We start from the raw sequence: 18,350 nt of genomic DNA, 5'->3' as shown, positions 1-18,350 counted from the left end.
AATTACTGCTGGCTGCGGGTCATCATCGATTCAAGAACTTTGAGAATTTGTATTATCTGCAAAAAGCAATATCATAATTAATGTTTAAACATATAATTTTTTAATCTTTTAGAAAAGATAAGACTAAACACCAAGGTTTCGTTGATCCTAGTAAAATTAGACCTAACCAAAAGATCAAATTAAACACCGATGTTTCATTGATCCGAGTAAAATTTTGTCTCAGGTAGTGACTAATTACCGGCAAAGTCGGTGCACAACTGTTACAATACATAACCAAAAGATTAAGAAAAAGACCAAATTAAAGAAATTGTACCATGAGAGTTATTGGATGTTGATGGTTGGTCAGTGGTTGTGGCTGTGCGTTGCTGTGAGGGTATAACAACGCCAGGCCAGGAGCGGCACATACAGTGCATTCCTTCATCAATACTTCTGTAGAGGGTGGTCAAGTGTTTACCACATCCTCCCCATGTATATTTCCCACAGGTAGCACATTCCAACCTATAACACATTTTTTTTTTGCAACCCCTCAATTCAGAATTGAGTATTGTTGATGTTGTTTCACTCGTAGCAATACGATCTAACTATCTTGATTTTATAGTTAAGGGGTAAATATTATATTCCTATGATTTCTAGCACTTTGATAACATCAACATTTTCTTGTTATTCTGTTTATAATTTGTCTCTTACCCGCAGGGACGGCTCGCTACTGAAGATAATAACGCCTTACATAGTTTTTTGGTTCTCAATTTTATAGATTGGATTTTGCACCCACTCCATAGTAGTTGAATAATTTATTAGTACTATTTTATTAAGCCTGACACGTGGTCTTCTTATCTTCCGCAAACTTAATTTGAATTTTTAAATAGAGGATCCCAACTCATTCCTAATCATCTAGTCATCATTACATAATAAATTCAACCTAATTCAGCGCCAAACCTTAAAGGAACATGCATATAATACTAACGGACAGTGATTAAATCCATAAAAATTCTCATGGTTTTTCTAGGAAATACATTTAAGTCATTTGATACTTGTGACGAGATAACCTTAGCTACAGTGATGAAAAATATGGCATAACACTTTCCTGAAAACAGTCAACCATGGAATTTGCAAGAATTTGTCCCATCCATAATTCAAAGAGTGCGAAACTCATCACTCCATACAAAAGAACTGAGACCAGTATAAATCATGCGTTGCCACCATCACCTTTCTCTTCAGTTGTTTCCAATGCTGGTTTTTTTGAAATGCTTGCTTCTGTCGTGCTAGTATTTGATGATCGCTTAACTCCTCTCCCTACCACACCAAGATGTGTGACTCCAGCAGATCCATTGGTGTGAGCGGTTGAAATGGTTGGAGAGTCAAAACTTCCACTGCTGTTCTCCGTAGCCAACTGCGAGGAGCTCACTCTTGCTAGAGATGGTTCTTTTCCACTGCCTGCCTTGGCAGATGCTAGAATCTCAGCGAGAATTGATTTTGGGTTTGCAATTAACTGCTGTAGATCTTCAAGCTGCAATTCCATACATTCCACGTTATATCAAAATAACATAAGACAAATAAGCATCTTAATTTTTTTAAAACAAAATTTACCTTCTTTTCCAGTTCACTTGAGAGACCTGCGAGAATTTCAATTTCTGCTTGTTTATCCGCAATTGAGTTATTAGTCTCGGAAGATGTCGACTCTGAAAAACTCTTCACTTCATTTGTGAGACGATCTATGCGTGCCTTACAAACAGATGTAGCCTTCTCCAAATAAGCAACGGCTTCCTCAGGTTTTGAACTAACCTCCAAACACAAGCATATACGGAAATTTCTTATTTCAGAAGTTAAGGCAGTCTAGCAATGGAAGAGCACAATTGATCATCTTAAATTGGAGAAATTATTAATAAGTGAACTAAGCAATTATATGCCACTCTGTATGTTGTTTAATTTTTTATTAACATTTAAACATGCTAAAGTCTAAACATAAGTAATATCACATCAAAATAATAATCATGACAAGGATACATGTCAGCAATGTTTCTATCATCTGGTTCAACCAGCTGTTCTAGGATGGATAGAGCCTTCTGGTAGTCAGAGAGAGATGTTTCAAAATCCTCTGGAAAAAACAGATCCCAGAAACAATTCAACTTTTAGAACAGGGGTAGAGAGAATTGGCTAAATTTAAAATAAATGTAAGATGGTGAAAATACCTCTTTCCAGAGCAACATCTGCCAATGTTGATAGTATATCAACTTGTTCCATAGTATGGACAGATTGCTTTTCAACAATGGCTCTAGCAACATCAAGCATTTTCCATGCCAAATCCAGGTCAGACTCGTCTTCATCACCTTCTGCCAACTCTTCAGTATCACTATCCTCATCATCTTCCTGGTCGTTCTTACCGGACACTGTTTCACATTTCAAAAGAACACAACAATGAGAAATTGTTTTCTCAGCAAACTACAACTTAGGTGATTATGAAGCTATAACTTTACCAAGAAAAGTGAAAGAAATAATGCACTACATTTACAATACAACAATGATCTTTGCTAGCTATCGCAAATATGATTACTATAGTTGACATTGTGAAACAAAGTGTCTACTCCCAACAATTCAGGAGGTGGTTTTCTTTTAACATCAATTCAGGAGGTAGCGTCACAAGCTTCATACGTAAAATGCTTTAACCATGGGCCTTTTGTACCCCACGGACATAGTCCGCAGCACACGTCACAGACTCGAGTCATTTTAAACCCCACAATAAGTGCCAGTCATGCACACGTATCAAAGAGAAGGAAAAAGTTCCCTGATTAGGGCACAGAAAATATAGAACACTTTGTTGTCCTATCCTATGTCTTGAGTAAACAGTTGATAACTCAAGGTAACTCAATTCCACATAAATAGACAATAAGGAACATGACATAGTTTCCCTTTCATTAAAAACATTGCCATAAAACACTTTCTATTATTTGACATGATGAGTAGAAGGCACTATAACGCAAACAGCAAACCCAGATTAATATCATACATGTTTTTGCAAGCCAAATTTCGTAAAATGTTCTCATTTTAGTGAAGGAAGCAAAAAACAGCAGAAGCAACGCACTGACCATTATCCACTTCTGACTCCTGGTTATTTGAAGTCACGTCCTGCTCAACATTGCTTGCAAAAGATGCAGTGGAGGATTCAGCATTCACAGCACCCTTCACAGGTTCATCTTTGTCAGAGCCATGTGGAGACCCCTCCTGCTTCTTGGGAACAGCACCCAGAGGATCGGCTTCCTCCTGAGCCTTGTATAACAGTGCACAGCCATATTTGTAGTATGTGTGGACACACTCGGGAGCAAGTTCACCATAATGGGCAACTCTGTTGATTAAAACTCAATCAGAACTCTGTGAGTGAAGAAAACGAAGCTTAGAAAACATTCAAACGTTCTTGTGTGGACATATAATTGACTTGTACATGGGTCCTATAAGCGCATCGGGTTGGTTTGACAAAAATGAAATCTCTGCTCGTGGGATTCAAAAACTACATCATACTTTATATCAACCAAAGAGTTTCCCAATATTGCTATGATAACTAAGCTTAGTTGAGTACTTGACATCAAATGCCGTCCATAATATCCCCTGACCTATTTCAAATTTCAGATATTAAAAAAATATAATACGATTTCATTTCATCAATTAATATTCTTGAATATATGAAAATGCATAATTTGACAACCTGCACTAAATAATTGCATGCTCCTTTTGAAAATAAAATGTCTATAATCAAGCAATTAAGCAGGTAAACTTCAACCATTCCTAGCACGGAATTAGCCAAAACAAGACGATAACATCTTACTGTAGTGGATAGACCTGTCTGGATAAACAACTTAATTTGCATCTTATAACATAATCACTTATCATTATAAGCACTAATGTAAAATCTATTTCTAAATTCTATAAGTTAAATTTTTTCGCATAGCTATTAGTTATCTAGAAGAGCTTATGAAAAAAGCTGAAAACAGCCTATGAACAGTCTCCCAAACAATCCAAACAGGCCTTAAGTTTTGTTTTGACGAGGGTTCCGATGCTTTCATATTTTAAAGGTAACATTGTCACAGCTTAATTGTGAATGAAACTGGGTTCAAACTCGTTAGAGTGTGACTAATCCATAAAACACTGAGAACATGCATACTGAGATTTTTTCCAACTGAATTCCCAATCATTTAACCTAAAGATCAAATTCAACGCATAAGAACAATTAAACAATCAAAATCAATAGAATAATCTACAATGAAATTACGGAAAAACGAATCAAAGAGAAGTAGCTCCACGAATAGAACCTGATCTCAAGAGCGCGGCTATAGTTATCAGCTGCTTCGCCAAAATCATTCTCTTTCATAGCCTTGTTTCCCTTTTCCATCAGTTCATTAGCCAAGTCCAGAGACTTCTGACCTTCGGTGCTGGACGCCGGAGCAGAAGTAGCGGCGGATTCCACAGAGGCGTTGACGGTTGTTCCGTTTTTGTCGAGGTTTAGGGTTCCGTCGACGACAGTGACAGGTTCGGTTGGTTGAGGCATTGTGACCGAAGTCTCAGATGCGGTTGGAGTTTCTTCAACCATGGTGATTTTGGGAGAATTTCGTGAGAGAGAGAAATGAGAAGAGGGAAAGTTGAGATTTTGGTTCAATTTGTTCAACGACGAGTTACGAGGGTTTGGGTTTTGGGGTTTTAAGGTTTTCTTTGTGGCGCAAAATGTGAAAAATGAAAATGAAATTAAGGAAAAAAACTACCGCTCTCTGAAATTGCAAAGGTGGAGCTTTTTACCATGAAATCAGTGAATTAGGAAAAAATATCTTTTTTAATTACATTGATTTATCGCATATCCCACTTTATTAATTTAGTTATTTAATTATTATATCACTTGCTCCATTCGTTTTTTAATAAGTATTTATATTGTCTAAATGTTCAATCCATCGCATCCTCACGATTGATCTTTTTCAAGAATGTTGTTCGTAACAACTCCCAATTACTTCTCAATAGTTACTCCAACACTATATTACTCATTCTCACTTCAACGCAATGTATACACATTTCTACTATTAACCTCTCACTTTTCGCTCTTTCACTAACTTAAGTGGTAGAGTGCTTGTAATCATCACCCTCGCTATCAAATGGAACATTGCTCCAATCCAACCAACATTTTTTGTATATTCAAACCATTGCCCATTTAGCAATATTTATAAGTCTTAAATTATTTGTTCTTTTAGAATATGAATACAATTGACATAACTGGGTAGCTTAATTGATTTTAGCTAGGGCGTTAAAAAAGTTAAAGTAGTTAACCGTTCAAAGTTCAAATTATAGAAAGAAGAAAACTAAAGTGCTAACTTTTGTTATTAAAAGACAATATCAATACAACTTTTTTTTCTTGTTGTATTTTAATTCACTTAACTATTTCATTGCTAATAAAAATATTTTAGTAAATGAAAATCATCTTATCGATAAAATCAAAACAACTAGTCGTTATAATCAAAAGTGCATAAAACATAAATGGAATACCTAAAACAAAGAAAGTGCTAACAAATTAAAATAATTCTTGATTTATATCACTTACCACAAATTAACAAAATGACTTTTATTGCAAATTTCAAGAGGTAAATGCTTGACCCTTACAATTTTAGAGAGAAATGGATGATTATTCTTAAAACAGTCGGATTTAGAAACCCAAATCCAATGCAAGGATCCATTTAAAAACCCGGACATTTTTTTGGATTATTTTATACACGTGTAGGTTTTATAACGGTTGATAAAGGAAGGGTATCTAGGTAATTACAAAACTTCGTTAAAGTTTGTAAAAGAATGAAGAATCAGTAGCCACAAACGAAGAGGATCAGAGTGTCGTGAAGAAATGGTTGGGTATGCAATCTCGTCGTTCCCAACTCTCTCCTTTCAACGTGTCATCGTTTCCAACGCGACGACATTTTCATGCAAAGCGAAAGCTACAAACTCCGTAACAGCGTCTCCATCATCCGGACGAAGGGAGATGCTGTTTCTCCTCACGGCGTCTACTGCTTTAACGGCAAGGGAATCGGTGTCTATGGCGCAGGATATTCCTCTGTTTGGGATACGAAAGAGTCTGAAGAAAGCGGAGGAAAAGGCCGAGGAGATTGTGAAGGAAGGATTTGAATCGGCGGAGAAAGGATTGGAGACGGCGGAGAAAGGACTTGAGAAGGCGGAACTAGGATTGGAGGAGGCGGAGAAGGAGATAGAGACGGGGGTGGGGCTTGGGAATTTGGCACAGGCGATTGTGGTGGGGGGAGCAGAGGTTTTTGGGCTTTTGGTTGCTTCGGCGGTGGTGAATGGTATTTTGGGACCTGAAGGTTCAAAGTCATGACTCGTGACAGTATAGTGTTGTTTATGAATAATATTATTATTAGAATTCAATTCAATTTTGTATGTTTGTGTGAAAAGTGATCATGCAATAACTCTGTAATTGTAAGAATGTGCCTGCATTTTGTGTTTAGTTTTTACATACCAATGCATTTTAGTGTTTATTTTTGTGGCTTTGTGATTATGTGATATATGAATGCATCTTATCTTAGAGCTATAACAATTGGCTTGTTTGAATGTATGGACTAATTCCGTCTAATACAATACAATACATACATTTTGATCAACTTGGTTTAGGACAGCCCCATAACAGCAACTTTAATGGGAGTTGCATTTTGTCACTAATTTGGTTACTAGTTTATGGTTGGAGTCCCCCATGATGAAATGGTGGGAAGAAACATGTTCTTATAAAAGAAAAACAATTTTAATCAAAAATAGCAATTGATTTATTTTTTTTTTTGGTAGTGAAATAGAAGTTGATTTGACTCAACCAGGAAATAAACCGGTAACTTGAGACAGAAAAATCTTATCATAAATATCTTTATCAACTCACAACACAAAAAATGCATGTAAATTACAATTCCAGATTTGAAAATACCGAAAAAAAGTAGAAGACTTTCAAATGTTCGATTTCTCGCTAGAGGAAGTGCGAGTTGTTTGTGTGTCTTCTTATATATTAAAGTTAACATGTAAGCCCTAATTTTAACCTAAACCCTATTGCATAATTTTACTGTTTTAACCCTAATGCTCACACCTAATCTTCTTATATATTAAAGTTAACATGTAAACCCTAATTTTAACCTAAACCCTATTGCATAATTTTACTGTTTTAACCCTAATGCTCACACCTAATCTCCTATTTTCATGAACAACCTTAATGCTCTCACCTAATCTTCTTATATATTAAAGTTAACATGTAAGCCCTAATTTTAACATAAACCCTATTGCATAATTTTACTGTTTTAACCCTAATGCTCACACCTAATCTCCTATTTTCATGAACAACCCTAATGCTCTCACCTAATCTTCTTATATATTAAAGTTAACCCGTAAGCCCTAATTTTAACCTAAACCCTATTGCATAATTTTACTGTTTTAACCCTAATGTTCACACCTAATCTCCTATTTTCATGAACAACCCTAATGCTCTCACCTAATCTTCTTATATATTAAAGTTAACCCGTAAGCCCTAATTTTAACCTAAACCCTATTGCATAATTTTACTGTTTAAACCCTAATGCTCACACCTAATCTACTATTTTCATGAACAAAGCAAATCGGCATCGCTTTATTTCCCCTATTTCTTCAAAAAAAATCGCCCTATTTCTTCAACAAAACAAATCGCCCTATTGGAATATAAAGGTTTTGAAAGATTATAGCAATATTTTTTTTTGTTAATATTACATTTTTCATCCAAATTAGAACTGAACTCTCTTTGTTAAATATCTACCACAAAATGCACCAGAATTTTGCAATCTATATAAACAGGTGGAAGAAACATTTCAACAAACAGTTAAAGGGTATCATTTATGGTAAAGGCCAAATATTCGATAAAAGGAAAATTATTTAAATAAAACATTTTACATGTTGAGGTTAAGAATGAGCTATTTTTTGGTACATAATATAACATTAACATATAATTTTTACAAAAGAATGAAGTAACATTTTGTCAAAAAAAAAAAGATGAAGTAACATACCAATAATATAACGTTGACATATAATTTTAACAAAAGAATGAAGTAACATACGATTGATAAAAATTAATATTTTTCAGGTGAATAAGTGTGGTGTATGAGGTTCGAATTCCAACATCTGCATATATTTGGGACCACATATTTCATTCTCTTTGATATGCATTGAGATTTGTTTTTGTCTACTACATCTACCGGGTGGAAAGTCTAGTTAAGTATAAATTAGAAGTTTCACATTGTAGCAAAAAGTAAATGTTGAACAACATATAAGTAAGAATAATTACATACCTATTTGGAGAAACACAATGACGATATCTAAGTGACATTTTTAACAACATCCTAATAGTAAATTTGTTTTAAGCGACAAAATCACAATGTGTTAAGAAGTCATGGACCAGTGGTTGAGATGCGAGGGACGAAAGGAGGAGACTCGATGCTAAGGTGAGAAGACAAGCTAGCTTCTGTGAGGAGGAAGAAGGAAGGGTGGTTTAAGAAATACGAATTGTGGAATTTCTTTAGAGAAATGATATTTGTACAACCATTTTATAATAATTTTTGTGACAACTTTCTCTCTCATACTCACATATGTTTTTACTTTATCTCTCTATTGCTTTGATTTTCGTGCCAAAACCTACTTTTCCTTTGTAAATTTATGGTTGTCAAATAAGTTGTCTATCAAATGGTTGTTCAAATAACACACCTCATTTCTTTAACATGCATTCACACATATTTGCCAAGGTATCTCATACATGTCTGACGCAAACATTTCTCCAAAATGGTAACTTGTGCCATTAAGACACAAGATAAGAAATCAAAAGTAAAAATAAAATCTTAAAAAATATGTATTCTTAATTTTAAAACATTTCAATTTTATCTTTTTAACTTGTGCGTTTATTGATTAATTATTTTTCTAACTTCTTAACTTGTACCTTTAAGACACGAGTTAAAAAAACCCACATTGAATATAAAATTAAAATTTCAAGAGTTTAAATAACGGAGGCGGTACTTTTTTGTGTGAAAGAAAGTGTGTATATACTTAAAACATACTTAAATGAATGAATCTAAAAAGTCAATTTTGCTTGTATTTAAATACTCCTTTTTATCCATCCTAAATTAAATAAATGGATAATATATATCCTTTTTCCATTTTTTTTGAAAGAAAATATCTGTTTTTTCTTATTAGCGGTGGCAGTTGGAATGAAGTGCAAGTTATGTCTTGCTTACTGCTACTTCCTTCACCAAGCAACCAAAGATATTTGTTTTGAACACCCCGTGGACATGGCTCGTCTATCTTTAAATCCAATCGGTTTTCATAGATTCCAACCATGCCTCCATCTTCAACCTTCTCAACAGTTCACCCTATATCCTCCTCGTCACCGCCACATCAAATTCCTCACCTTAGCTTCCCAAACAGACCCAAACCATAACGAAAAAGATAACACTACCTCAACAACACCGGTAAAAAATCATTTCCACTATTATTAATTTTGTTTCATTGATTAACTTCGTTTTTAATTAATTAATGATTTTTATCAGCCTCAGGAAATAAAAGTGGTGGTTGAGCCTAGCACTAGTAGCAGTAAACCGACGACAACTTCAGCCGTTGATTCAACTAGTCTTCCTCAATTGCCAAGTAAAGATATCAATAGAAAAATCGCTATTGTTTCTACTTTAGCAGCTTTGGGACTTTTCGTATTTGCTAGATTGGATTTTGGTGTTTCTTTGAAGGATCTCTCTGCTGTTGCATTGCCTTATGAACAGGTTCCCTCCCACTCTTAACTTAACACTATTTTCATATAAGTTATAACTTGTTTTCGTCATGAAGATCTTGAACTTGTTTGGATAAACAGTTTAATTATCAGCTTATAGCATAAACGCTTATCATATAAGGGCTTATACATTATGTACAAGTCGATAAAATAAAGTCAAATTTGTTTCAATATAAATAGACTATTAGTTTTTTAGTAAGCTGTTCTCAAGAGTTTAATGATATAAGCTGAAAATAATTATAAGTTGTTTCCATAAGCACCCCCACAATTGCACTAGTGCTTATGCTAGTAGATAAGCTCAAATAACCTAATCCAAACAGGCCGCTTATATCAATGAGCTGAAGACAACTTATGGATAAGCTTTCTCAAATAGACTTAAAAGTGCTTATGTTATTGTTAGAACAACAACCGATATACAAGTATAAGAAAAAACAAAAATTGAAAGACAATGAGACACAGTTTTGTTGGCCTATGATGCCTACCTATGCGACTATAGAACAGTTATAGTTCCATTTATTTTTGTCATAAATTAGGGTTTACAATGTTATAACAAATATATATAGTACTTTGGTTCAGTTTACACTTTACAATAATACACCTGAACCGTACTGCAAGAGGCGAACAACAATTGGGACTAACACACGTTTGGGCCAAACTCAAGGGCAGGAGCAGAGGGAGTTTCACAATGCTCCACTAGCTTTGCTCCTTCTCCGCCCCTTGTCCCTCATTGCTGTATATATGAGCAATACTCAACAGTTATAAGCTCAAATAAGTCAATTCAAAAGATACGTTTAATTGGGGTTGGTTGTGCATAAAACCTAACTGTTTCTGTCACCGAAAAAAGGGTCTTTCTTTGAAGGCGTGACTTATTGGCCTTATAGTGGTAATTCACTTTTGAAAAGGAAAAAATAAAGAGTTCCAATCTTAAATTGAAAAACTAATGGTTTTAAAGTTAATTTCTTATATCCAATTATATGTTTCTAATCTACACACCTGGTTTTTTTAAGTTCATCTGTGTTGCAAGACAAGAATTTGACAGACTATAATAATAATGACAATGGGTCATAATACATGGAATGATGAAAGGGGGGTTGTATTATTGATGAAGAAGATAAAATGAAGTTGGGAAGTAGATTCCTAACTAACCACAGAGCATTGCTCCTTCAGAGGTAGGACTTTCTCTGCCCAGATCCTCTAAGGTCGTAACTGAGAAGTAATGAATGCCCCTCTATTGCTATCCCGGTCCTTCATATAACTGGCATTCCCCTCTAACAAACTAGCCACGTCAGCAAATGTAGCCAAACCCCCTATTTAGTACATTACCTGAGCTTAGGCCAAAAACCTGATACCTTACAATTTGAGTTTTTTTTTTTGAAGAACAATTTGAGGTTGTTATTGTTACATTTTATCAGCTATATATTTTCTGATAGTGTTTGTATTCTGGTTTTGGATGTTTCTTGTTACAGGCTCTTTCAAATGGGAAGCCTACTGTCGTTGAGTTTTATGCAGATTGGTGTGAGGTTTGTCGGGAATTAGCTCCTGATGTCTACAAAATTGAGCAGCAGTACAAGTAATCACTTTCATCTCTCACTTTTGTTGATGTTATTTGAGGGAAATATCAACACTTTGTAAAAATAGTTTGTGATTTTTGGTGTATACTAATTCTCAATCTTAACCACATTTAACTTCTTAAAACAGGAATAAAGTGAACTTTGTGATGTTGAATGTGGATAACACGAAATGGGAGCAAGAGCTTGACGAGTTCGGTGTGGAGGGTATTCCACACTTTGCCTTCCTCGATAAAGAAGGGAATGAAGAGGGCAACGTAGTAGGTAGACTTCCAAGACAATACTTGCTTGAAAATGTAGACGCGCTTGCTCGTGGTGAAACATCGGTGCCTCATGCACGTGTTGTAGGTCAATATTCGAGTGCTGAAGCAAGAAAGGTGCATCAAGTTGTTGATCCAAGAAGTCATGGTTAGATAACAACATACAGTACTCTCTTCATACTGTTTTACAGTGAATTGTTAGATTTGTCAATGAGCAACATTTCAGCAGACAAATTAAAAACATTGTAAAAGCCGGTTATAGATTAGGATCTAAAACCCGATATCAATGGCAATTGTTAGCTCAAATGTCTATTTTCGTGCGATCTCTGGGCACTTCAACGCTTATAAGTTCGCTACTCTACTCACTGTACTGATGTGTTTAAACCATGTATATCTGTTTACCCTCCGATACTAAATTCACGAAACTCTTGGTCAATCAGAAATTGTTGCTGTAGATACAACATTCTTGTGCTGCTCTGATTATAATTAAGCATCCACGACTATGAAATTTAAATGACATATACTGATATGTTTGAAAATTTGAGACACTTGCATTACTCCCTCCGTCACATTATAAACTTCATATTGAGTTGTGCACGATTCTTTAGAAAATGATTGGTTGTGTTAATTTTAAAGACGCAAGTCTCAATCGAATAGTTATCTTTTGCTGTTTACTACAGGCACTTTTCTTTGGATAATCTTCCAGTTCTAGGGGTCTATGTGGCTACGTCTTCTGGTTCAGTAATTTTAAAATAACCTTCCAGAAGTAACATAGCTGAAACTTTTAACAACATGCTATTTCAAAACATTGTCCTCTTAATAGAGTATATTTTAGAGGGAAAATAAAAGAAATAAGCAGCAAAGGTATTCTTGCTTAATAGAAAATTGTCCGCTTAATATATAATAACTATTCATAGTTTACATCTTGTCTGCATAGAAAATTTTGTATATCTACTGCTGATTATTTTTGCATATAAGCTTTTGGAAGATGTTAGTAAACCAGAATCTTAATCACACATAAAAATATCTATATCAATGACAGTTGAGAGAGAAAATAAAACTGTTGTATATATGGCTTTAGTATTATTCACATTGCTGGAGGCTTATGTCACCGAACGACGTTTCCCAACAAGCTGTTCGTTGAAGGTGAGCTCGGTCCACTCGACCAAGGATTATGCACCGATACAGGGGAGCTGTCCATCACCTCCATTTCCATAGACTTCAATATGTTATCATTTTTGGGTGGAACAATCAATCCCTCACTCTCTTGACCTACTGTCTTCAACTTAATACCACTCACTGAGTTCTCACTTCCATAGCGAGGCGATGAACTTCCGGATCCAACTGATGAACCCAAGCATATGGCTTCCTCCATAGTTGCCCATGCACGGCGTCTGATGTACTCCAGCTCCTCAGCCACTTCCATCATAGTAGGCCTCGTGTCACTATGAAAAGCAAGGCATCTAAATGCAAGCTCAGCCACCTTATGAATGGAATATAGAGTCCAAGCATCTCTATTTGGTTCAAGGAAGGGATCTACAATCTCATCTACAGAACCTCTCCGAATCCTATCAACAGCAAGTGCAGCTAAATTAATCTCACTCTGAGGTCTGCCAAAATCAACCACTTTCATGGCAGTTATTATCTCTACCAAAACCACTCCAAAACTGTATACATCACTTTTATCAGAAAGATGGAAATTCTGGTGGTATTGAGGATCCACATAACCTGGAGTCCCTTGTGGTGCAGTTGAAATATGTGATGTCTCCATCAAGCCAAGCCTAGAAAGCCCAAAATCAGCTACTTTAGATTTGTAGTTATAATCCAAGAGTATATTGCTGGATTTTATGTCTCTGTGGTAAATTGGAGGATGAATTGCAGAATGGAGATAAGCTATAGCATTAGCAGTTTCAGAAGCAATGGTGAGTCGTATTGTCCACGGAAGACCTTTACCCCTCTCTCTCTGCAAATGTTGAGAAAGCGTTCCATGTGGCATATATTCATAAACAAGTATCTGTTCTCCCTCCTCAATGCAGCAACCTAGGAGGCGAACCAAATTCGGGTGACTGACCGAAGAAAGGAGCTTGATCTCATTCATGACTTGATCTACACTATTGGTGTCTCTATGCCTTATCTTCTTTATTGCAACAAACTCATCATTGTGAAGTTTTCCAGCATAGACTGTACCGAAAGCCCCGGTTCCCAGCATATGTTTATCAGAGAAAGAATTTGTAGCTTTTTCTATGTCTTTGTAAGCGTAGAGAGGCACAATAGAGTTTCCAGCAGCTTCACGTAGTAGGCGCTTTACTCTGGTATGTTTTCTCAACCAAGTAAAACGGCGCCTGGCACAGTACCATATAAGAATGAGAGCAGCCACAATCACAACTCCGGCTACAACCGCTGTTAAATGTGAACAATCATGTAACATTAATCAAAATTATTCATGTAGCAATAATCAAATTTATTTACATCGATACGAGGAATGAAAGTAAAGGTTATACCTCCGACAACAACGCCGATTTTAGTTGCACTCCCACATCCCCCGGATGTTATTGTTGAAGCACTGCAACTTGGAGCTGAGACAAAGCAACCATTGGTAAATTGTTAAAAAGATTTCAATATTTACTAAAGGAACAGACAAACAAATACTATTCTCAACCAACCAATTTGGATGACCTGAATGTGCAGTATCTAAAATGTTACTTGCTGACTGAGTCAAAAACAAACTTCACACAAATCATTGATCACAAAATGCATGTTTAGTTTTGATTAACTTTTTAAGATTTTTTTTATAAAATATTCTTCTTGGAAAATTTAATAAAAAACCATTTTAAATAAATAAAAAAAAAAGATAATATTCAAACTCATGCAAAGCTATAAATTTGCCGCAATTAACGTGGCACAGCTCAGCAAATGTTTGACATTTAGTTCCTACTAGCATGTTTGTTAGATGTTTATTTTGTTTAATCGAGAAACTCGAATGAGACTCAATTTCCTCTGTCAGCAAAGTATGAAAAGGTAACAAAATTGTTCTGTCGGTGATGTCCTCATGCTTAAAGTTTAGAAGTAATCACATTAATTAATATTTATATAAGGTCATTTCCTAACTCTTAATTCCTATTATTGTTAATGTATCACCACCACCTCTCTCTTTTGACCACCATCAATACTAAAAAAATTCAGGGCAATCTTATTCTTAGCTACCACACATGTGCAGCCACTGATGTTGACTTTTGAAGGATTCTTTCTTTGTTAATAGGTTCCCATTCAAAACAAATAGCACACCAAAAAAAACTAATTCAAGACAAGATAAGAACACACATGAGTACATGACACATTCATTTACCATACATCCTCATCCTCTTTTCCATGATACTAGAAGCATCAAAAGTGGTATGCATAGAATTTAAAGAGGAAAACAAGCAATCAATAGTTGCTTTACTTCCATATATCAATTCAAAAATAAAGGAGCCTAATAGGACCCTCAAGGTCCACAAGACTAAAAAAAAAAACTAGTTTGTTACTTGCCACAAAGGAAAAGTTGGCGTCGAACATTTGTGGGATAAAATTTCGCAATTAAAAAATACATTTACAATGAAATGATCTCAATGGTTGAGATGACCGTGAGTTTGATAAAATCATAGACACGTTATAATTTTATTGAAACTCTAAATCATAACTTTTGTAAAATTACTATAACTCACCGTGATTAGTCAGACTTACCACAGATTCAAACATGCACTAAGACAGCTAGCTAGCTTATGCTCTAACTTTATTAAATGCATCTGAAAATAAGAGTTGCTGATCTTTGTCTATCAATTGAGGTCCACTACATTTTCAAAGTAATAGCTCTAGTGGTATGGGTTGAAAATTGAAACACCAAATGAGTATTATATTTGTTTAAAGTTTGATATTGCTACTAACAAATTCTTTTTCCCAAGAATTTGCTTATAAAAAATATAAAAACCCACTACTGCATGACTATATGATACAAGTCCCTAGTTTGCCAGCAAAGAAACAAAATTTCCATACAAGGGGAGCCTTAACAAATCACAAACTAACCTTTTGATCAATCCCAAATCAAAATTTAAAATTAAATGAAAAAGAAATACAGTTTTAAATTTGCATCTTTAAATTCAGTTTTTTAAGATGTAGTATTTTTTAGCAGGCGAACAAAAGTGCAATCTTTCTTTTTCTACAGCACAGAATTGAAGTGCAGCAACTTGAATGGCCATAAAATAAAGAAGCACCAAACCAATTTGTCAAAAAGCATCATAATTCATTATTTTTATGCAGCATTATAATTATTCTAGAAATAAGAATCAAAGTATAATAATAAAACAAATCCCATTTCTGAAAAACACATAAAATACCTAAAAACAATAATAGATGGTTTGTTGGAATCATTGTGCAATTACCGTGATTCTGACAAAGTCACCGTGATACTAAACATGCATTTAGTAAAAAAATTAAACTGACCTTTCCGGCAACCAGTGCCGCTAGCAAATCCATCTCCTCGGAAACCATCAACACATTGACAACGAAATCCAGTACCATTTCCTTGCAAATTTACCGTTGAACAAGTAGCATTGTTAGAACATTCACAAGAACCTTGAAGCCACCAACCTAATTCAATAGCTTGAAACTGCAAAGAAATTTCTTTGTTCTGTTCAACAGCAATAGCTGAGAACAAATAGTTACACTTAGTCTTATTCAATTCATCATAACTCAAAACATCAACATCTCCTTCATGATACTCTTGAGTAAAACAACTAATATTACTACTTTTGCTATCACAGCTTTCAACTTCAATCTGATTTCCACCAAAACTTGAAGCTGGAATCACACATCCACCTAAAGAAGCTGAACAATCTTGAACTAGAAAACTATTGTTTCTTGTTGGAGCAAAATTATCATTGAAAAGTGGTCGAATAGATGCAATACTACGGTTGCATTTTGCAGGAAGGTAGATGAATATACTGTTTTTTGTTAAGTTTTGAATCAGAAAATCGTCAATTTGGACTTTGTTGTTGGTACAGTTTAGTTTGATTCCACAACCTTCAGAGATTCCAAAAGGATATTGAAGAGTTTCATCTCCACAACGATTCAAACAAGTTGTGTTATTGCTGTTGTTCTGTGCTCTTGTTTTGCTCAATAAGAAGATTGTTATGATCATGATGAAATTTTTTATCATGTGATGAAGATGAAGAAACATTTTTTTGAGATGATGATTGAAGAATTTGAAGTTGGTAATCTTTGATCAAGATCATTACCCTGAAAAGAATATAAAAAATAAAGTTTAGTTCAATTCAATGGTATTTTTGATTCAGCTTGAATAGCTCAAAAATTTGATCTTTATAAGATACTATAAGAAAAATATAATCAAAGTGATGTTTATTTTTTCAGGTGATGGATTAAATGAGAAGTTAAAGCTTGTGAAATATTTAGTTGGGTAGCCATCTATATTAATTAATGTTTGTTCATACTGGAAGAAAAAATAATCAGTGACTTTAATGATGGTAACAAAAATTTGAAAAACTGTAGGCATAAATATGCATATAAGTATACCTTTAAATGTTGTTATGCTAAGGTTGAAATTAATATTGATGTAGCAGTTGGAGAAGTAAATTGAGCACAACTTCTAGTAGTACGAAAATGGAAAATGAATTGTGACTTGTGTCAGGTTACCATAAAGTTCATTATTTTGGTATGAAAACAATAGAGGGAAGAAGTAACATGAACAAGTATTATTTTGTATTTGTAGGGTAGAGAGAAACTTCGACTCATTCACACTTTGATTTATTTAGAATTAGAATGGAAAATGCGTGTACATCGACATGTTTATTTGATTTTTATGTGTGTAATGGCGGATATGCGCCTGGATGAATTTTCTTTTGCACTAAAAGCCCTTGTCTTGATAGGAAATTACTTGTTAGTGGATGTAACGCTTTATGTATGGTCAACAAAAGGCAAATCATACAATGTTTGACCAAGGGAAATTGACTACTATCTGTTTTCATGTCCCTGAACATCTATTTAGTGATAACTTTTGCAACAACTTTATCTTTCATACTCACATTATTTTTTACTTTATCTCTCTATTGCTATGATTTCCGTGTCAATACCACTTTTTTCTTCGTAAAATATGATTGTTAGATAAGTTATTACCAAATTAATTGTTCAAATAACAATCCTTTTAAAAGAAAATCTCTCCTCTCCTACATTCACAAAATCCACTCAAATAGTCTTCTTTTTTTCTTTTCTTTTCGGATTAACCAGTTTTGGATAGGATTTATCCAGATGTATAAAATTTGACTCTCCATTTAATGATGTTTCATTTCATAAGAAATAACCAAGGAAATATTAGATTTTATTTCTTGAATAAATACAAGAAGCAGTTGAAAATGGTGATAAGTTGTCACCATTAAGGTGTGTTTATTTCAAGTTATATTTGTTGATTCCTGAGAATAAAATGATAGAAATATATATATATGTTTATGTTTGTTACAAGTTTACTAAATTTTATTTTCGGATATAAAATATTATTGGGAATAGAAAAATTTCCCAAAGAAAATTGTGGGAATAAAGTTCCCATGAAGATGGAAATAAATTTATATCTAGTTATCTATTATAATCTCTATCTGTAAGGTTTCTAGGAATATTATAAAGTTAACCAAACATATTTTTTTTAAATACCTTAAAATAAAATTCTCA

The 18,350-nt window shown here is 34.4% G+C and overlaps 4 protein-coding genes across 6 annotated transcripts; 2 read left to right on the top strand and 2 right to left on the bottom strand.

Moving 5' to 3' along the window:
* Nucleotides 1-556: 556 nt before the first annotated feature.
* Nucleotides 557-4,725, bottom strand: LOC11413488 (NASP-related protein sim3). Its single transcript, XM_024784175.2, has 6 exons — nt 4,302-4,725; nt 3,084-3,340; nt 2,190-2,387; nt 2,005-2,095; nt 1,588-1,810; nt 557-1,507 (listed from the first exon to the last, which is right to left on the bottom strand). Exons 1-6 carry the CDS (start codon nt 4,577-4,579, stop codon nt 1,187-1,189), a joined length of 1,368 nt encoding a protein of 455 aa, XP_024639943.1. The 5' UTR covers nt 4,580-4,725; the 3' UTR covers nt 557-1,186.
* Nucleotides 4,726-5,814: 1,089 nt separating this feature from the next.
* On the top strand, nt 5,815-6,520 carry LOC11415557 (uncharacterized). The gene has a single exon (XM_003611805.4). It carries the CDS (start codon nt 5,867-5,869, stop codon nt 6,350-6,352), a length of 486 nt encoding a protein of 161 aa, XP_003611853.1. The 5' UTR covers nt 5,815-5,866; the 3' UTR covers nt 6,353-6,520.
* Nucleotides 6,521-9,215: 2,695 nt separating this feature from the next.
* Nucleotides 9,216-12,097, top strand: LOC11416547 (thioredoxin-like protein HCF164, chloroplastic). Of its 2 annotated transcripts, none has more exons than XM_003611804.4 (4): nt 9,216-9,497; nt 9,582-9,800; nt 11,275-11,378; nt 11,507-12,097. In XM_003611804.4, the coding sequence occupies exons 1-4, from the start codon at nt 9,237-9,239 to the stop codon at nt 11,787-11,789; spliced, it is 867 nt and encodes a 288-aa protein (XP_003611852.2). In that variant the 5' UTR covers nt 9,216-9,236; the 3' UTR covers nt 11,790-12,097. The 2 variants fall into 2 exon arrangements, with proteins under 2 accessions (XP_003611852.2, XP_003611851.2); XM_003611803.4 differs by having other exon boundaries at nt 9,218-9,497; nt 9,576-9,800.
* A 391-nt stretch (nt 12,098-12,488) lies between these two features.
* Nucleotides 12,489-17,459, bottom strand: LOC11416546 (wall-associated receptor kinase-like 14). Of its 2 annotated transcripts, XM_003611802.4 has the most exons (4): nt 17,205-17,459; nt 16,116-16,910; nt 14,138-14,212; nt 12,489-14,036 (listed from the first exon to the last, which is right to left on the bottom strand). In XM_003611802.4, the coding sequence occupies exons 2-4, from the start codon at nt 16,849-16,851 to the stop codon at nt 12,745-12,747; spliced, it is 2,103 nt and encodes a 700-aa protein (XP_003611850.1). In that variant the 5' UTR covers nt 16,852-16,910; nt 17,205-17,459; the 3' UTR covers nt 12,489-12,744. The 2 variants fall into 2 exon arrangements, with proteins under 2 accessions (XP_003611850.1, XP_039690719.1); XM_039834785.1 differs by lacking the exon at nt 17,205-17,459 and having other exon boundaries at nt 16,116-16,934.
* Nucleotides 17,460-18,350: the final 891 nt, after the last annotated feature.

This window comes from Medicago truncatula, chromosome 5 (genome assembly GCF_003473485.1).
Source record: "Medicago truncatula cultivar Jemalong A17 chromosome 5, MtrunA17r5.0-ANR, whole genome shotgun sequence".
NCBI lineage: Eukaryota > Viridiplantae > Streptophyta > Magnoliopsida > Fabales > Fabaceae > Medicago > Medicago truncatula.
The sequence above is the reverse complement of the archived record's forward strand: the minus strand, read 5'-3'. Positions and strand labels throughout refer to the sequence as shown.

Coding starts and splice junctions, on each gene's coding strand:
- LOC11415557 (XM_003611805.4), top strand. CDS start 5,867: ATGGTTGGGTATGCAATCTCGTCGTTCCCAACTCTCTCCTTTCAACGT.
- LOC11413488 (XM_024784175.2), bottom strand. CDS start 4,579: ATGGTTGAAGAAACTCCAACCGCATCTGAGACTTCGGTCACAATGCCT. Junction 2,388..3,083: donor GGAGTCAGAAGTGGATAATG/GTCAGTGCGTTG, acceptor AATGTGAAACAG/TGTCCGGTAAGAACGACCAG. Junction 2,096..2,189: donor AGATGTTGCTCTGGAAAGAG/GTATTTTCACCA, acceptor TGTTTTTTCCAG/AGGATTTTGAAACATCTCTC.
- LOC11416546 (XM_003611802.4), bottom strand. CDS start 16,851: ATGTTTCTTCATCTTCATCACATGATAAAAAATTTCATCATGATCATA. Junction 14,213..16,115: donor CGGCACTGGTTGCCGGAAAG/GTCAGTTTAATT, acceptor GCTTTGTCTCAG/CTCCAAGTTGCAGTGCTTCA. Junction 14,037..14,137: donor AATCGGCGTTGTTGTCGGAG/GTATAACCTTTA, acceptor CACATTTAACAG/CGGTTGTAGCCGGAGTTGTG.
- LOC11416547 (XM_003611803.4), top strand. CDS start 9,237: ATGAAGTGCAAGTTATGTCTTGCTTACTGCTACTTCCTTCACCAAGCA. Junction 9,498..9,575: donor ACACTACCTCAACAACACCG/GTAAAAAATCAT, acceptor GATTTTTATCAG/CCTCAGGAAATAAAAGTGGT. Junction 9,801..11,274: donor TTGCATTGCCTTATGAACAG/GTTCCCTCCCAC, acceptor TTCTTGTTACAG/GCTCTTTCAAATGGGAAGCC.